The 20,449-nt window shown below is 43.0% G+C and overlaps 1 protein-coding gene across 1 annotated transcript in view; it reads right to left on the reverse strand.

Moving 5' to 3' along the window:
* LOC139383674 (ArfGAP with SH3 domain, ankyrin repeat and PH domain 3) overlaps positions 1 to 20,449 on the reverse strand; it is a 51,557-nt gene that overhangs the window by 26,130 nt on the left and 4,978 nt on the right. Inside the window, exons 2-5 of the mRNA XM_071128208.1 lie at positions 20,316 to 20,388; positions 7,883 to 8,028; positions 905 to 979; positions 33 to 82 (exon numbers count right to left, since the gene is read on the reverse strand). Coding sequence (XP_070984309.1) covers positions 33 to 82; positions 905 to 979; positions 7,883 to 8,028; positions 20,316 to 20,388 — 344 coding nt within the window. The remainder of the gene's footprint in view (positions 1 to 32; positions 83 to 904; positions 980 to 7,882; positions 8,029 to 20,315; positions 20,389 to 20,449) is intronic.

The raw sequence follows: 20,449 nt of genomic DNA on the forward strand, positions 1-20,449 counted from the left end.
GGCTAAAGTCCTTATAATCACCATCAACTTACACTTTGATGTCATAGTCCTTCCAGCTCTTCTCCAACTGTTTCTTCAGCTCCTAAAGAAGACGAAAAAGATGGTTATGACCAGCTTGCCATCCGCTCCAGACATATCAAATAAACATGGCCTCTAGTCTACTGTATATCATCTAAACTGTGGACATTCACAGGACACTGCACAGGAGGCCTCAGTCACTCCCTTTACAACTCTTCAACAAAGGGGATTTACAATAATATCTACTGCCGGTGAAGGATTCATTATGTAGGGCCAGGGGTTTTCCTGACCAGGTAAATCTCCAGGTCCTATTAGTAATAGTCTAAGCCTATATAAAACAGTGGCCCAGTTTCTCCCGGTGGAGTCACATGGTCAGGAAAAACTCCTGACCATATTTATGCATGTGTTTAAAAAAACAAACAATTTATGGTACAGATAAGACTGACATATTGAATGAAGAATTGCTCATCCGATGGGATGCAAGTTTTAAAAAGCTGTCACTAATTTGTGACACCCAACACAATATGGGTGTTGGTCATAAAATGGCACGAGGCAGTAGTAAGTACACAGAGCGGATGTTTTGCAGGGTTGTGGTTTACTCTTAGGGGAGGTGTATCTCTCGCTGACTTTACAGACACAGACTGTGGGGAGGCAGGAGAGTTAGTGCACAATAGGTTACACAGAAGTCTTACAGTTTTGTGCACGACAGTAGAGCTAAATCGCAGGGTGGCAAAATTCCCAAAACTTTCCCAAAATTCCCAATTGGAAGATTCCTGGAATAAGGAGGGGATATGCAGGAAATTCGGGGACCCTACCAACCGGGCTTTCTGGAAAACCAAGGCAATATTGTGAAAGTTACTGGAATCTTACAACCCTAGTTACTCACCAGTCTGCTGTCTCTGAGCTCACTCTTCAGGATGTTCTCCAGGGGGAAGGAGATTATGTTGTTCAGGTTCTGGACCTGGAAGACAGAAACAAATGAGTCACATAGTTACACAGACACCCATTTTTGATTTACAATGATGAAATAACAAAAAACCTGTATTGGTTCCTTTGGGTCATATGTTGTTCCAGTTTTTTTTTAATTGAGTCACATTTTCAAGGGATGGGATGGCTCCGGGTGCACCACAACAACCAAATCAAATGAGACTCAGACGGAATAAGTGGATTGCATACTGTGTTCTGGTTACTTATGCCAAGATCCTTCCCGTCGTGCATCGAATTGGACTACAGATTAACGGTGCACATGTTAGGACATCCACAACAGATGAATGTCCGAAAACATACACCGTACAGATCAAAGTTGTCGTAAAGTCCGTCAGTCCGGTCCTCCTCCACCTCTGCTCTTTACAGGCCGATACCTGAACCCTAACCCAGGAACAAGGACGTGTCCTAAAATGTACACCATACACATGAAAGCTCTGCTCTTTAAGGGGTTGAAACATACAGTGCCTTGCGAAAGTATTCGGCCCCCTTGAACTTTGCGACCTTTTGCCACATTTCAGGCTTCAAACATAAAGATATAAAACTGTATTTTTTTGTGAAGAATCAACAACAAGTGGGACACAATCATGAAGTGGAACGACATTTATTGGATATTTCAAACTTTTTGAACAAATCAAAAACTGAAAAATTGGGCGTGCAAAATTATTCAGCCCCTTTACTTTCAGTGCAGCAAACTCTCTCCAGAAGTTCAGTGAGGATCTCTGAATGATCCAATGTTGACCTAAATGACTAATGATGATAAATACAATCCACCTGTGTGTAATCAAGTCTCCGTATAAATGCACCTGCACTGTGATAGTCTCAGAGGTCCGTTAAAAGCGCAGAGAGCATCATGAAGAACAAGGAACACACCAGGCAGGTCCGAGATACTGTTGTGAAGAAGTTTAAAGCCGGATTTGGATACAAAAAGATTTCCCAAGCTTTAAACATCCCAAGGAGCACTGTGCAAGCGATAATATTGAAATGGAAGGAGTATCAGACCACTGCAAATCTACCAAGACCTGGCCGTCCCTCTAAACTTTCAGCTCATACAAGGAGAAGACTGATCAGAGATGCAGCCAAGAGGCCCATGATCACTCTGGATGAACTGCAGAGATCTACAGCTGAGGTGGGAGACTCTGTCCATAGGACAACAATCAGTCGTATATTGCACAAATCTGGCCTTTATGGAAGAGTGGCAAGAAGAAAGCCATTTCTTAAAGATATCCATAAAAGTGTTGTTTAAAGTTTGCCACAAGCCACCTGGGAGACACACCAAACATGTGGAAGAACGTGCTCTGGTCAGATGAAACCAAAATTGAACTTTTGGCAACAATGCAAAACTTTATGTTTGGCGTAAAAGCAACACAGCTGAACACACCATCCCCACTGTCAAACATGGTAGTGGCAGCATCATGGTTTGGGCCTGCTTTTCTTCAGCAGGGACAGGGAAGATGGTTAAAATTGATTGGAAGATGGATGGAGCCAAATACAGGACCATTCTGGAAGAAAACCGGATGGAGTCTGCAAAAGACCTGAGACTGGGACAGAGATTTGTCTTCCAACAAGACAATGATCCAAAACATAAAGCAAAATCTACAATGGAATGGTTCAAAAATAAACATATCCAGGTGTTAGAATGGCCAAGTCAAAGTCCAGACCTGAAACCAATCGAGAATCTGTGGAAAGAACTGAAAACTGCTGTTCACAAATGCTCTCCATCCAACCTCACTGAGCTCGAGCTGTTTTGCAAGGAGGAATGGGAAAAAAATTCAGTCTCTCGATGTGCAAAACTGATAGAGACATACCCCAAGCGACTTACAGCTGTAATCGCAGCAAAAGGTGGCGCTACAAAGTATTAACTTAAGGGGGCTGAATAATTTTGCACGCCCAATTTTTCAGTTTTTGATTTGTTAAAAAAGTTTGAAATATCCAATAAATGTCGTTCCACTTCATGATTGTGTCCCACTTGTTGTTTATTCTTCACAAAAAAATACAGTTTTATATCTTTGTTTGAAGCCTGAAATGTGGCAAAAGGTCGCAAAGTTCAAGGGGGCCGAATACTTTCGCAAGGCACTGTAATATAAACACCACCACCCAGGAAGGACATGGCGCCCTGCAATCCCCTCCCTCACTCTTATCATGGTGCAGACTTGGCTTGGGACCAACACAGGGTCTATTCCTGTTCTCACACACACACACACACAAACTTCCTACCCCATCCACTTCTGGTATCATAGTACAGTACCTCTATAGAGTAGAGAGTATTACTTTATTAATTCCAATTTGGGAAATTGTTTTATCCACAGTATGCATCAATGAGTTACAAGGGCAGGACACACAACGATGACCAACACGTGATAAAAAAAATTAAAACGATGCATATTAATAAGACAAGGGCAACTGCACCATAGTATCCCTAAAATAGAGCGATTCAAAACGCTGTTTTCTACTCTGCCGGAAAACAAGCAACATTGTTTTAATAGGAAGACCTCAAAACAGTTGATCAATTTTAGAGGAGGTCTGTATCCATTTAAGCTCTTCTTGCAAAACTACATTGAACAAAATAGAAAGGCAACATGTAAAGTGTTGGTCCCATGTTTCATGAGCTGAAATAAGAGATCAAATGTTGTGCACAAATATATTTACATCCATGTTAGTGAGCATTTCTCCTTTGCCAAGGTAATCCATCACAACAATGCCACAACACAATTTTGTCACAACACAATGCCACAGATGTCTCAAGTTGAGGGATCGTGCAATTGGCTTGCTTAACTACAGGAATGTCCACCAGAGCTGTTGCCAGAGAATTGAATGTTAATTTCTCTACCATTAATTAGCTGCCTCCAACGTTTTAGAGAATTTGGCATTTCGTCCAACTGGCCTCGCAACCACATGTAACGACCCCCCACAAGCCCAGGACCACATTCCTGCTTCTTCACCTGCAGGATCGTCTGAGATCAGCCACCCAGACAGCTGATGAAACTGTGGGTTTGCACAACCATAGAATTTCTGTCAAACTGTCTCATGGAAGTTTATCTGCGTGCTCGTTGTCCTCACCAGGGTCTTGACCTGACTGCAGTTCGGCATCGTAACTGACTTCAGTGGGCAAATGCTCAACTTCCATGGCCACTGGCACGCTGAAGTGTGCTCTTCACGGATCAATACCGGTTTCAACTAGCAGACAGTGTTTATGACGTTGTGTGGGCAGGTGGTTTGCTGATGTCAATGCATGCCCCATGGTGGCGAGGTTATGGTATGGGCAGGCATAAGCTACGGAAAATGAACACAATTGTATTTTATCAAATCGCAATTTGAATACACAGAAATACTGTGACAAGATCCTGAAGCCATTGTCGTGCCATTCATCCACTGCCATCACCTCATGTTTTATCATGATAATGCACAGCCCCATGTCGCAAGGATCTGTACACAATTCCTGGAAGCTGAAAATGTCCCAGGTCTTCCATGGCCTGCATAATCACCAGACATGTCACCAAAGAGCATGTTTGGGATGCTCTGGATTGACAGTGTGTTGCAGTTCCAGCCAATATCCATCAGCTTTGCAGTCATTGAAGAGGAGTGGGACAACATTCCACAATCAACAGCCTGATCAACTCTATGTGAAGGAGATCTGTCGCGCTGCATGAGGTAAATGGTGGTCACACCAGATAAGGACTACTTCTCCGATCCACGCCCCTACTTTTTTTTTTTTTAAGGTATCTGTGGTGAACATATGCATATTGGAATTTCCAGTCATGTGAAATCCATAGATTAGGGCCAAATGAATTTATTTCAATTTACTAATTTCCAGCAGCATACCACCCTGCATCCCACTGCTGGCTTGCTAATGAAGCTAAGCAGGGTTGGTCCTGGTCGGTCCCTGGATGGGAGACCAGATTCTGCTGAAAGTGGTGCTGGAGGGCCAGTAGGAGGCACTCTTTCCTCTGGTCTAAAAAAATTAAAATATCCCAATCCCACGGCAGTGATTGGGGACATTGCCCTGTGTAGGGTGTGGCCTTTCGGATGGGACGTTAAACGGGTGTCCTAACTCTGTGGTCACTAAAGATCCCATGGCATTGTAATCGTAGGAGTGTTAACCCCGATGTCCGGGCTAAATTCCCATTCTGGCCTTCATATCATCCCCAGCTTCCAATTGGCTCATTCGTCCCCTGTAACTATTCCCAAGGTTGTTGCTGTAAATGAGAAGGTTCTCAGTCAACATACCTGGTAAAACACAGGACAACAAATAAAATCAAAATATGACCGTAACTCGTTGCGGTTATATTCTTGTTCAGTGTAATACATGCTGATGACACGCCAATGGAGAATCAAAACATCTGACCCATTTTGTAGATCGTACTGATTAACTGACTGCTCAGTGTAGGGTGGCAAAATTCCAGGAACCTTCCCAAAATGCCCAGGTTTTCTAGAAATCCCAGTTGGAAGGAGGAAATCTGGAAACCTCTAACCAGACTTTTAGCAAAACATGGGACTTTTGTAAAGGTTCCCAGAATTTTGCAACCCTAGTTCAGTGCAAAAACATCTCCTGTACTGAAGCAGCTCTGTAGGTAAATAAAAAAGACAACCATTTCCCCCTTCTGAGTTCACACTTGGGTTCACCTTGAGAAATTGATGCAAACTTGAACTTGAAGTTGTCTTTGTTTTGATTTCCTTCTGAGAATTGAAGAAATGGAAAGAAGGCCCTGTGTTCTGTGTAACAGTGAAACAACCCTCTTCAGAGCACGCACTCAGACACACACACACAGTTTACTGTTAAAGCCCCTAAATCAAGCAGTGGTAGTGTTTTGGATTAGTTTCCTCAGTTTCCTCTAGCACTTCCTCAAGGTCCTGAGGGGGACTTTGACAGCTGGGGGGGAGAAAGGAGGAGTTGCCTTGTCCACTCCCAACACACGAAGGTCTGGGATGAATTAACATGACTATCAGTAGGGGGGGTTCCAGTTCTCGGGGGGGGTGAAGAGGTGCTCTCCTGCAGCTGTTGTATCCCACCCAACACAATGCATGCACACACAACTCACCCCTTCAAGCATACTGCTGCGACAAGAACGGGGTCTTTCCTCATCCCTCTCCCTCAACAGGGGCCCTTTGACCCTCCAGCTGTAACCACACTGCAACTCATTCATAAATAACCCCTCGGACCACGCATGAGCGCGGGCACACGATTAATGAGCTCATGGCTTGGTTAAGTCACAGCTTAGTGATGGCGGTAGGACCACTCAGCACTATTCATGTGTAGAGCTGCAGACATGAAGTCCTATATGTTGTGTGATGGAGAAGATTTACATCAGAAATAGATTAAGTTCACATAACCAGACAATGACAGATTAGGATTATTCTACACAAGAGTGTACAAAACACCTGTTCTTTCCATGACAGACTGACCAGGTGAATCCAGGTGAGAGCTAAGATCCCTTATTGATGTCACCTGTTAAATCCACTTCAAAATCAGTGTAGATGAAGGGGAGGAGACAGGTTAAAAGAAGGAGTTTTAAGCCGTGAGACATTGATTGTGTATGAATTGCCATTCAGAGGGTGAATGGGCAAGACAAAATGTTTAAGTGCCTTTGAACAGGGTATGGTAGCGGGTGCCAGACGCACCAGTTTGGCTGTGTCAAGAACTACAACGCTGATGGGCTTTTCACGCTCAACAGTTTGTGTGTATCAAGAACAGTCCACACACACAAAGGAGTCAACATGGGCCAGCATCCGTGTGGAACGCTTTTGTACACTCAGTGCATATTTGTACAGCTGCCTTAGATCATTGATGGCGCTAAACTCCAAACGTTTACGGAATCACTGGCCACTTTATTAAAGTGACAAGTGTTTGATTATTCATGTCTACATACTGCTTTACTGATCTCATATCTATATACTGTATTCTACTATACTTTATTTTAGTCAATACCACTCCAACATTGTTCGTCCTAATATTTCCTAATTACATTATTTTACTTTTAGATGAGTGTATTGTTAGATCCTACTGCAATGTTGGAGCTAGGAACACAAGCATTTCGCTACACCCGCAATAACATCTGCTAAATATGTGTATGTGACCAATAAAATTGTGATTTGACTCCTTGTAGAGCGCCCCATGCCCTGGCGAATTGAGGCTGTTCTGAGGGCAAAAGGGGGTACAACTCAATATTAGGAAGGTGTTCCTAATGTTTTGTACACTCAGTGAATATTTGTACATCTACCTTAGGTCATTGGCGCTCAACTTCAAATGTTTATGATCTGACTGAATACTGCAATGGTGTTAGCAACAGCCTATTGTCACCTCTAGAACGTCACCCAGGGGTATACTCACTAGGAACCAAACCGTAGAAACAGTGATGTACATACCTGAATTTGTCCAATAGAAACTCCCGTTTTCGTTGTAACATGTTTTCCGTTTGGAATAATAGTTTTGCAACAGTGGCCAACTAATGAATACAGCCCAACTTTACCACACCTGTTCTGTCAACACCCACATCCAATAAAAAAAAAATCAAATCTGTCTCTTCTCAAAAGCATTGTTTCCTCTTAGCTATACACTCCTCTTCCCCCTCTCAACACCATTAACACCCATCACTCCAAACTCTGCAGCCATTGCCCCTCCCCCAGATACAAAAAAGTTATTCCCACACCTCTCCCTACCCTACACACCCCACTCATTACCTACCCATTCCCAAAGTGTCTCTAATCCATTTCCAAAGTGCCTTACCTTTCCCAGACTCTAAGCCCCATCCCCTAAAAATGTTTCTCCTCCATCACTCAAAACTCTTGACGTCTTGCACCTATTTCTTCTCTCCTCCACCTCCCAAAAGTCTTCCCTCAAACGTGCACCCTATCCCTCCCAAAGTCTCCCCCCTACTCTCACCAGGTTCTTGAAGAGTGCGGTGACCTCCCTGGTGAAGACAGCCAGGTTCAGGAACCCAGTGGACACCTCGTTGTTGTCCTGGGTCAGGTGACTGTTCCCCAGGTTCTCCAGCACGTCGATGTACTGCTCCTTGTTCTCTGCGTGACCTAGAACCACAAACACACACTTAATTGTTGTTTCCATCCTATGCTGCCTTTTGAGTCATGTCATTTTACCAATGTGACCAATGTGTCAGAGGAAACACCGTAACCCTGCCGGCCGTGTCAGCGTGCATGCGCCCAGCCCGCCGAAGTTGCTAGCGTGCGATGGGATAAGGACATCCCGGCCGGCCAAACCCTTCCCGAGTGGCGCAGCGGTCTAAGGCACTGCTGCTCAGTGCTAGAGGTGTCACTACAGACCCTGGTTCGATTCCAGGCTGCATCACAACCGGCCGTGATTGGAAGTCCCATAGGACGGCGCACAATTGGCCCAGCGCCAACCGGGTTAGGGTTTGGCCGGTGTCGGCCGTCATTGTAAATAAGAATTTGTTCTTAACTGACTCGCCTAGTTAAATAAATGGTTCAATAAATAATAAAATCCGGACAACGCTGGGCAATTGTGTGTTGCCTCATGGGTCTCCCAGTCGCGACACAGCCCGGTATCGCACCAGGATCTTTGGTAACGGAGCTATCACTGCGAGGCAGAGCCTTACAGACCGCTGCGCCACTCGGGAGGCCCTGAAACTTTTTATTTTGTTGAAATGTAATTAGAGCTGAGAAATTAAGCTAATTGATTGCACCCAAATTGACCCTGTTAATTACCCAGAATCCAAAATTGGACTAAATTTCTTCCTACGATTGAGTAAGACATGAGGATTCCAGTAAAATTGTCAACACTCTACAGCAATCCCACCCCAACAACCAGTATGCAGTATCAGTTCTCTATTTTTGACGTTGTATGGAGCTGCACCTTGGAGTATTGCTTCTTCAACCCTAATGCATTAACTGTGAATCTGGATGTTTCTTCCCCCCGTTCAGAGAAATTAGACATTGCATTATTTACCATAAATACATTTTATCCATTTTGCTGGTCTCTGTTTATTAACTTCTTCGATATAGGGGGCGCTCTTTTAATTTTTGGATAAAAAAACGTTCCCGTTTTAAACAAGATATTTTGTCACGAAAATATGCTCGACTATGCATATAATTGACAGCTTTGGAAAGAAAACACTGACGTTTCCAAATCTGCAAAGATATTATCTGTGAGTGCCACAGAACTGATGCTACAGGCAAGATGAAATTTCAAACAGGAAATGCCCCAGATTTTGAATGCGCTTTGTTCCAATGTCTCCTTATATGGCTGTGAATGCGCAAGGAATGAGCCTACACTTTCTGTCGTTTCCCCAAGGTGTCTGCAGCATTGTGACGTATTTGTAGGCATATCATTGGAAGATTGACCATAAGAGACTACATTTACCAGGTGCTCCGCTTGGTGTCCTCCGTTGCAATTATTGCGTAATCTCCAGCTGCGTGTATTTTACCATTTGCTTCAGAGGAGAAACCAAACTGCCACGAATGACTTATCATCGAATAGATATGTGAAAAACACCTTGAGGATTGATTCTAAACAACATTTGCCATGTTTCTGTCGATATTATGGAGTTAATTTGGAAAAAAGTTAGGCGTTGTAATGACTGAATTTTCGGGTTTTTTTCTTAGCCAAACGTGATGAACAAAACGGAGCGATTTCTCCTACACAAATAATATTTTTGGAAAAACTAAACATTTGCTATCTAACTGAGAGTCTCCTCATTGAAAACATCCAAAGTTCTTCAAAGGTAAATGATTTTATTTGAATGCTTTTCTTATTTTTGTGAAAATGTTGCCTGCTGAATGCTAGGCTTAATGCTATGCTAGCTATCAATACTCTTACACAAATGCTTGTGTAGCTATGGTTGAAAAGCATATTTTGAAAATCTGAGATGACAGTGTTGTTAACAAAATATTTATTATTATTTATTTATTTCATTTGCGATTTTCATGAATAGTTAACGTTGCGTTATGGTAATGAGCTTGAGGCTATAATTACGCTCCCGGATACGGGATTGCTCGACGCAACAGGTTAAAATGGATCACAATATTTTCTTTGCAACTTTGGGTAGAAAACCAATTGCTTTTGCTCATGATGAGAGTAAATTGTGTTCAAGCCAGTCCTCCATAAAAGCAAGATCCTTCTCTTAGCAACCTAATGCTTCAACCCAAATCACCTTAAAATAGTCCAACAAAGTCCAGCAGTTCTTTGAGAGGGCTATCCATATGGTGCAATTTTCATTTAAAGATGTTTCTACAAGCCCAAAACTTTGATGGAGAAATGGGCCAGTGACTAAAATGTAACAATCCTAATAAAATACAATTATGAACCATTGCAATCCAGTCGTATGTTTTACAATACAATGTTTTTTATTTTTTTATAGTTAAGTTAGTCTAGTCAGCTATCAAGGCCCGAATTCCAACCAGGCATGCAGGGCACCTCCAGGGTGCCCCCATTGATTGATTAGAAGCTCTCACTCTGATATATTAACATTTCTCTACTAGTCAAACTAAAACTGGAGAAAAATCCCCCCCCCCATGGCAAAATGAGTAAAATTGCACAACATTTTTCAAGAAAAAGCCACATTTCCTTTGGGTCACACGGCAAAATATGTAGAATTCCAGGAAATGTACATTTCTCTACACCGTCAAAAGGTTTAAGAAACCCTGATCTAACTAATCCATACCCATTTTTTAAGGGAATATAAACCACAGAGGGGCCCTTTCCTGGACACTAATTAAAGGCCTTTGCAGACTATGATATTAGCCGTCATATGCCACGATATTACTGCCCAAGACAACATTTCCACGTCGTAGGCAAAATCTTAGGTCGGAAATTGTCAGACGTCTTGGATCTTTCAATGTGACAGGGTCTAGGTCTGCTGCTACGTATGGTCATAGGCTCTGACAAAGTTCTGTCAGTGTCAGATTTTCTTTGCCTTTATCGTATAGCGTGGCTGGTGTTACAAGCCGACCCGGTAACTGACCAATAGGAACGCGGCTGGCACGGAGTAATGCACACAATTATATGATTATTGTGACTAGCCAGATCAATACAATAGGTTAGATTTAAACATTCACATGCTGTGTAAGAACAATTTCCTTAAATCGTGTTTAGGCTACATACATCAAATCAGGCTGATGGGATTATGATAAATGCACAAAATCATCAATTAAAATTAAACGTTCTACCTAAGCCACCATGTTATTTTGGGGAAGCCTATTTAATTCTAAGTTCAGGCATATAAAAAGACCAGCAAAATAGATAAAAGGGTGAGGTGGCAGTAGCAGCAGCAGACCCGGACGACGTTGGAACAAATGTGCGCCGCCTTACGGGACTCCCAATCACGGCCGGATGTGATGGAGCCTGGATTTGAATCAGGTACTGCAGTGATGCCTTTTGCACCGAGATCGCGTCTTAGGCCACTGCGCCACTCGGGAGCCAAGGGTGGCTACTTTGAAGAACCTAAAATATATATGTTGATTTGTTTAACACTTTGTTAAGACATGATACAATGTGTTATTTCATAGTTGATGTCTTCAGTATTATTCTACAATGTAGAAAATAGTCCAAATAAATAAAAACCCTTGACTGAGTAGGTGTCCAAACTTTTTACTGGTACTGTATATTATTTAGTATGTGTGAGAAATTTGCTTTGATTTAGAATGGGCCATTATCATGCACCTGTTGGATCAGGGAAGGGGGCAGGATATGTAATCTGTATGCCATTGAATAGCGAATGGAGGACATTTTTCCCACAGTTAATTTTCATATCAGCCAGGTAGGCTACTATGGTTGTAAAGTGAAGCAATGTGCTTAATATTTTTGGAAAGTTGAAAAATAAATAGTAGGCCTAGCCTATAAAAAGCTGATGAGACCCTTCTTTTTAATAGAGGCCATGTAAAAAAAAAACGACTTTCTTACGCAATAACATAGCATATAGAAATGTTGCGCAACATGGGCTTATAGGAACACTTACTTCATTCCATGCATCAACAAGCTATGAGGAGCAGTCTCTCGTTGTGCAATAGGGGATCTTATTCAAAATAAAAACTCTGAATACCAGGGCTCTCATGAAGTGTTTGATTTGATTTTCAATTTTATTTGCATTGATGTCAGAGTGATTAGAGGGACACGAGCTGAAAAAAAACGTGCCAACAGAGGGCTGCCTCACTTCTAGCTCTTAAGAAACTTCGCTGTATTTTTTTTACATTTTTATGTATTTTATATATATATATATATATACATTTTGTGGGTGAATAATGTAAGAGAGATCTCTATCTATCTATATATCTATATATATATATATATATATATATATCTCTTACATTATTCACCCACAAAATGTTGTGTTATTACATGCGGTCCGGGGAGAACGATTGGATATCAGAGCGGCGGTAACGCACCAGCACTACGACTTTCCTGAAGCGAATCCTTTGTTTACACCCCCCAGGGTGATTGAACTGATTCCAGAAGCCGACCAAAAACAACTCCGGAGGAGGAGAGGTACTTGGAGTGGTCTTCTAGTCCGACTTAGGAGGCGCGCAAACCACCCACCGCTTCCGAGTATATTACTCGCAGATGTTCAGTCTCTGGAAAACAAAGTTGACAAGCTCAGGGCGAGGGCCTCTTTCCAGCAAGACATCAGGGATTATTATAACATACTGTTTCACGTAAACATGGCTCTCTTGTGATATACTGTCTGAGTCGGTCCAGCCAATAACGTTCTCAGTTCATCGCGCAGACAGGAATAAATCTCTCCCCGGGAAGGGTGATGTTTCATGATTAACGACTCATGGTGTAATTGTAACAACATACAGGAATTCAAGTCCTTTTGTTCACCTGACCTAGAATTTGAAGTTGTACCCACTGTGACAATTAAAACCTAACTTAACCAGAAACCGTGGATAGATAACAGCATTCGCGCAAAACTGAAAGTGCGAACCACCGCATTTAACCATGGCAAGGTGACTGGGAATATTGCAGAATACAAACAATGTAGTCATTCCCTCCGCAAGGCAATCAAACAGGCAAAATGTCAGTAGAGACAGTGGAGTCGCAATTCAATGGCTCAGACACGAGGCGTTTGTAGCAGGGTCTACAGACAACCACAGACTACAAAAAGAAAACCAGCCAGATCGTGGACACCAACATCTTGCTTCCGGATAAACTAAACACCTTCTTAACCCGCTTTGAGGATAACAAAGTGCCACCGACACAGCCCACGACCAATGGAATGCGGGCTCTCCTTCGCCGTGGCTTGCGTGAGTAAGCCATTTAAACGTGTTAACCCTCGCAAGGCTGCCAGCTCTGACAGAATCCCTAGACATCCTCAGAGCATTGCCTAGTTAAATAAAGGTTAAATACAATTTTAAAAAGTAAAATGCACAGACCAGCTAGCTGGTGTGTTTACGGACATATTCAATCTCTCCCTATCCCAGTCCGCTGTCCCCACATGCTTCAAGATGGCCCCCACTGTTTCTGTACCCAAGAAAGCAAAGGTACCTGAACTAAATTACTATCGCCCCGTAACACTCACTTCTGTCATGAAGTGCCTGGAGAGACTAGTCAAGGATTACGTCACCTTAGCGGGCACCCTAGACCCACTTAAATTTGCTTACCGTCCCAATGGATCCACAGATGATGCAATCACCATCACACTGCCCTATCCCATCTGGACAAGAGGAATTCCTATGTAAGAATTATGTTAATTGACAACAGCTCAGCAAGTTCATTATTAAGCTTGAGGCCCTGGGTCTGAACACCACCCTTCGCAACTAGGTCGTGGACTTCCAGACAGGCCTCCCCAAATGGTGAAGGTAGGAAACATCACCTCCACTTTGCAGATCCTTAACACTGGAACCCCACAAGGGTGCGTGCTCAGCCCCCTCCTGTACTCCCTGTTCACCCATGGCCGAGCACACCTCCAACTCAATCATCAAGTTTGCAGACGACAACAGTAGTGGGCTTGATTACCAGCAAAGACGAGACAGCCATCAGGGAGGAGGGGATGGCTCTGGGAGTGTGGTGCCAGGAAAATAACCTCTCACTCAACAAACAAAGGTGATCGTGGACTTCAGAAAACAGCAGAGGGACCAACCCCCTACCCACGTCAACGGGACCGCAGTGGAGAAGAGGAAAGCTTTAAGTTCCTCACCTGATATCACAGGAAGGCCAAAAAGATCAAAGGACAACAACCACCCAAGCCACTGCCTGTTCACCCACTATCATCCAGAAGGCTAGGTCAGTACAGGTGCATCAAAGCTGGGACGGAGAGACTGAAAAACAGCTTCTATCTCAAGGCCATCTGACCGTTAAATAGCCATCACTAGCACATTAGAGGCTGCTGCATATATACAGACTTGAAATCACCGGCCACTAATTAATGGAACACTAGTCACTTTAATAATGTTTACATATCTTGCATTCCTCATCTCATATGTGTATACCGTATTCTATATCTTAGTCTATGCCTGACATTGCTCGTCCATACATTTATATATTCGTAATTAAATTCCTGTACTTAGATTTGTGTGTATTGGGTACATGTTGTGAAATTGTTAGATATTACTGCACTGTCGGAGCTAGAAAGACAAGCATTTTGCCACACCCGCAATAACATCTGCTGAACATGCGTATGTGACCAATAAAATGTTATTAGAGCACTGAGTACCAGGCCATTATCGATTAGCCGTTAGCAAGTTTGGTAGGCTACTAACCATCAACAGCATCAAAGCACAGTTTTGGAGGAGCCTAGTTACCGTGACTCAATGGTCACGTGGAATGTGACTGCGGTCAAGACTCATTACTGCCGGTGTGGCGGTAAGGTCACCGTAACAGCCCTAGTCAGGACACCAATTCTACACTAAGCAAAAGAACCAAAGTGAGACAACGGAGTGGAAAAGCTTGGCGTTGGAAAGTCTGATTATTTATAACTGCGTCTGTTTAGTCTTCAGGGTCACTTCGTCCAGTGTAGGGTCTAACCTAACCCAGTGGTGCCAGGGCTCATAAAGAGATGTTATTAGGTCATGACCCAAAAGAAAGTGACCCCATATGCCCTTTCATACTACGGAGCCAAGCACAGCTATACTAGCTGCTGGAACAGTATTGATCAAAGCCAGCATAGTGTAGTTTGACAGCACAATAGTCTGAAATGGGTAATAGAAAACGTGTGCATGGGAGTTTGTGTCCCTGTGTGTGTGAGCCAATAACAAACATCTAACAAGCAACAGAATGCTGACTAATGTCCCTGGGGAAGATAATTAATGAGCTTTAAAACTCCAGCAAACCCATCTCTTCCCAACATACACAAACCACTGCATCCTGGCAAGAGCTGAGAGGAATAGGCCATTCTTGGTGGAGGGGGTAAAGGGGGGGGGGGGTGAGAGAGAGGAAAAATAGATAGGAGAGAAAAAAAAGGAATGGAAAGAGGATGGAGAGTCCGCCTAACCAACCACAAACTAAGCAAAAAAAGAAACGTCCCTTTTTCAGAACCCTGTCTTTCAAATTCGTAAAAATCACAGATACTTCACAGATACTCATTGTCAAGGGTTTAAACACCATTTCCCATGCTTGTTCAATGAACCATAAACAATTAATGAACATGCACCTGTGGAACGGTTGTTAACTTCTTTGGGGTACCCCCCCTTCTCAATTTCCGCCTAAAGACATACCCTAATCTAACTGCCTGTAGCTCAGGCCCAGAAGCAAGGATATGCATATTCTTGGTATCATTTGAAAGGAAACACTCTGAATATTGTGGAAATGTGAATGTAGGAGAATATAACAATAGATATGGTAGAAGAAAATACAAGGAAATAAACATACATTTTCTGTTTTGTATTGTTGCTGCATCATCTTTCAAATGACCAAGAACAGCCAAACATACAGATAGGATGCTGTGGAGGATTTGAATGAAGAACATAAGATGGCAACAATAGCTGAGCAAGGTTTTAGACAGATAACTTCAAAAATGAGCAAGCTACATGACATTGAGCATGAAGTCACCCAGGTGTCCCACACAAATGTAACCAAATGTACCTGTGGACGAATTGGTACAGTGATACATTTTGAAGGAAAGAACTATATACAAAATACATAAATTCTATTCTAACACACACCAATATATATATATATATATATATATATATATATATATATATATATATATATATATATATATATAAAAACAAAAAAACAAGGGTTACTATTTACTCGGTCTCGCTTTCTCTATCAATTTCCTCTATAATTTGGGTTAAATCTGTATACCTAGACTGTTTTTAGCTTTTCCTGATTTAGTCGCCATAATTTAAAATATATAAACTAGCTGAAAATGCTATTGACTATGTACTGCTATGCGTAACATGGCTCCGTCAAGTAGGATTTGCAATGGCGAATGAACCTCTCTTACGCCAGAGTTCACGACAAAGGCTGGTCTTCGAACGTATAACCATTACATATTGCCGTTTACCTCAGCTCATTGGCTATCTTCCAAGCTAGATTTCAAGATGATCCGTGGTCATTGGGCCAAAATACAGTCAATCAATGATAGACCGGTCCAAGCATTGGTGCGCAATGAGGTCATTGATTGGTGTCTTCAAATCGGTTTGTTTCGGTCAATACGTCCTGGGAAAAGAACCATCATGTGTTAGTAACAACCAGAGGATTGTAATGTTTATCCAGTCATGGTTGTTTTAGTTTGTTTAGTGTGTGTAATTACCACGAACGCGTTGTCCAAAGTTAAATGAGACGGAAATCACGACACAAGCAGTTTACAAATGTTTCGTGTTAGGCTATAAAAACAGATGTCATCAAACAAAACGAACATTCACTTCGTAGTTAGGACAGTTGGCATTGCCACCAGAGGAAGATCTTCAAAGGTAAGCTATTTATTTTATTGTTATTGTTCTGACTTTCGTGACGCTAATGCTTGGTTGGAAAATGCTAGCAATACTTGTGTGCGGGGAGCTGTCCTCAGAAAATCGCATTGTTTGCTTTCGCAGTAAAGCCTTTTTGAAATCACAGCGGCTGGATTAATAAGATGTTCATCTTTTAAATGATGTTAGATATATGTATTTACAATAATGTTTACTATAACAGATGGTGTATTTAGAATGTTAGCGCTCTGCAGTTTCACCGGATGTTTGTGCTGGTGGGACGTTAGTGCCTTAACCTCTAGCGTAGGTGAGACGCTAACAGCTTACAGACGGTAGGCAATTAAAGTCACAGTTGTTGAAAACTTAGGACACGAAGAGAGGCCTTCGACTGACTGAAAAAAACACCAAAAGAAAGATGTCCCTGCTCATCTGCGTGAATGTGCCTTAGGCATGCTGCAAGGATGCATGAGGACTGCAGATGTGGCCAGGGCAATAAATTGCAATGTCCGTACTGTGAGGCGCCTAAGACAGCGCTACAGGGAGACAGGACGGACAGGTGATCGTCCTCGTAGTGGCAGACCACGTATAACACCTGCACAGGATTGGCACATCCGAACATCAAATCAAATTTTATTTGTCACATACACATGGTTAGTAGATGTTAATGCGAGTGTAGCGAAATGCTTGTGCTTCTAGTTCCGACAATGCAGTAATAACCAACAAGTAATCTAGCTAACAATTACAAAACTACTACCTTATAGACACAAGTGTAAGGGGATAAAGAATATGTACATAAAGATATATGAATGAATGATGGTACAGAGCAGCATAGGCAAGATACAGTAGATGGTTTTGAGTGCAGTATATACATATGAGATGAGTATGTAAACAAAGTGGCATAGTTAAAGTGGCTAGTGATACATGTATTACATAAAGATGCAGTAGATGATATAGAGTACAGTATATACACATACATATGAGATTAATAATGTAGGGTATGTAAACAGGATGGCAACAACAGCTGCCCGAGTTGCACCAGGAACGCACAATCCCTCCATCAGTGCTCATACTGTCCGCAATAATCGGAGAGAGGCTGGACTGAGGGCTTGTAGGCCTGTTGTAAGGCAGGTCCTCACCAGACATCACCAGCAACAACGTCACCTACGGGCACAAACCCACTGTCGCTGGACCAGACAGGACTGGCAAGAAGTGCTCTTCGCTGACGAGTCGCGGTTTTGTCTCACCAGGTGTGATGGTCGGATTCACCTTTATCGTTGAAGGAATGAGCGTTACACCGAGGCCTGTACTCTGGAGCGGGATCAATTTGGAGGTGGAGGGTCCATTATGGTCTGGGGCGGTGTGTCACAGCATCATCAGACTGCCTGCAATGACAACAAGCTCAATCTCAATGCTGTGCCTTACAGGGAAGACATCCTCCTCCCTCATGTGGTACCCTTCCTGCAGGCTCATCCTGACATGACCCTCCAGCATGACCACCAGACATACTGCTCGTTCTGTACGTGATTTCCTGCAAGACAGGAATGCCAGTGTTCTGCCATGGCCACCGAATAGCCCGGACCTCATTCCTATTGAGCACGTCTGGGACCTGTTGGATCGGAGGGTGAGGGCTAGGGTCATTCCCCCCCAGAAATGTCTGGGAACTTGCAGATGCTTGGTGGAAGAGTGGGGTAACATCTCACAGTAAGAACTGGCAAATCTGGTGCAGTCCATGAGGAGGAGAAGCACAGCATTACTTAATGCAGCTGGTGGCCACACCAGACTGTTACTTTTGATGTTGATCCCCCCCTTTGTTCAGGGACACATTATTCCATTTGTTAGTCACATGTCTGTGGAACTTGTTCAGTTTATGTCTCAGTTGATGAATCTTGTTATGTTCATACAAATATTTACAAATGTTAAGTTTGCGGAAAATAAACACAGTTGACAGCGAGAGGACGCTTCTTTTTTTGCTGAGTTAATCAACACATCACACGTGAACATCATGGCTGATTGAGCGGTTCTGAATCAGTCAGCCACTAACAACGAAAAGGAAGAGGGGGGGGCCCCCCCTTAGCTTTAGTGGAATGGAACAGCCCCATAAGTATCCAGTTAATGAAGTCCTCCAGCGATGTTTGAACTTTTACTGTTGAAAAGAGATATCCCAAGTATAAATATAGTAAAGTACACACACTGAAGCAGTGGCATTCCAAGTCGGAAACTCTGGCATCTTTCTAGCGCTCCGACATTCAGACCTGAAGATCAAGTCATGACTTGACCAGGCGCGCGAGGTTGAGCACAATTTCACACATTCAAAGAGTAATGCCTTATCGGAGTTGGTCTGATTGGAAGTTGTGATGTCGTCAGCCTCCACCTTTGCTTGGGGAACAATAGAGGAGCCAGAGAAAAATAGGAAAGTCTCACCCCCCCCCCCCCACTTGTGCCATGTCATGACATACCTAGACCACCTATTGAGATGTGCCTTTGATTAAGTAAATTAGGTGAAAATGAGACTGGAGTGCCACATTAAGAGGGGGAGAGGAAGTGGGTGTTGAGATGGGGTGGGGGAGAATAGTGGAGTTGGGGTCTCAACTGCTGAACTCCCATCTCCCAACTTTGGCTCACATCTGACAGTTAAACCCCCAAAATGGAAACCAGAATATTTCAGAGTTTGGAAAAGTTGAAAAACAAGTAACTTTTTAGATTGGCATCCAAGACTCATTTTGAAATCGAAACTCCATCCAAGTTTACTGATGCTGCTGTTCAACTTCATGTTAGCATTGCGAAACTGGTGAGTAATTGTTTGGTCACATCAAAGTATGAAGCAAAGTTTCTTCAAAAAGGTGCCAGAATCAGACATAGAAGCTTCTACAGTATTCTTCATAGCTGGACTTAGACAATATCAGCATGCCAAACTGGTGGGTGACTTGATCATTCTAACAATCCTGCCAACAAAGCAACTATATTATAAGCCAAAGTGTGTGGTAGGTGGACAGTGGGGCACACACACTGGTGTGCACACAAACACACACACGGGGGCGCCCTACTTGACCTCTGGAGTCTGGTGTCTGAACTAAACAGTGTCAGTCAAACAGCTAACATTGAGCCCATTGTCAAACACACACTGTCATTAGTCTCAGACCACAGGAGGCTGCTGATAATAATGGCTGGAATGGCATCAAACACTTGGAAACCATGGAAACCATGCGTTGGACATAATCGTTACCATTCCATAAATTCCGCTCCAGTTATAAGCACAAGCCTGTTCGCCCCAATTAAGGTGCCACCAACCTCCTGTGTCTCAGACAGACAGGAGTGGCTCAGCTAACACGTCCCATACAATGTCAGCCTCGGGTTTCATCAACAAACACGTGAACCATAATAAGACCTCATCCCACACCCAAGTCTCTTATTAAAGCCTGCAGTTATGTTTTAATATGCATTGGGTGTTTGTAATACAGTGTGTGTGTGTGTGGCGAGGAGCCACTTACTGATTCCAGAGCTGTGAATAGCCTTGACCATCTTCTTCATCCTCTGTAAGGTGTTCTGGTCCATATCCATTGACTGCAACACAGAGAGAGAAGAAGAGTTAATGAAACATCCACCGAGTGTGAAAAACATTAAG

The sequence above is a fragment of the Oncorhynchus clarkii genome, chromosome 25, assembly GCF_045791955.1.
Source record: "Oncorhynchus clarkii lewisi isolate Uvic-CL-2024 chromosome 25, UVic_Ocla_1.0, whole genome shotgun sequence".
Classification (NCBI taxonomy): domain Eukaryota; kingdom Metazoa; phylum Chordata; class Actinopteri; order Salmoniformes; family Salmonidae; genus Oncorhynchus; species Oncorhynchus clarkii.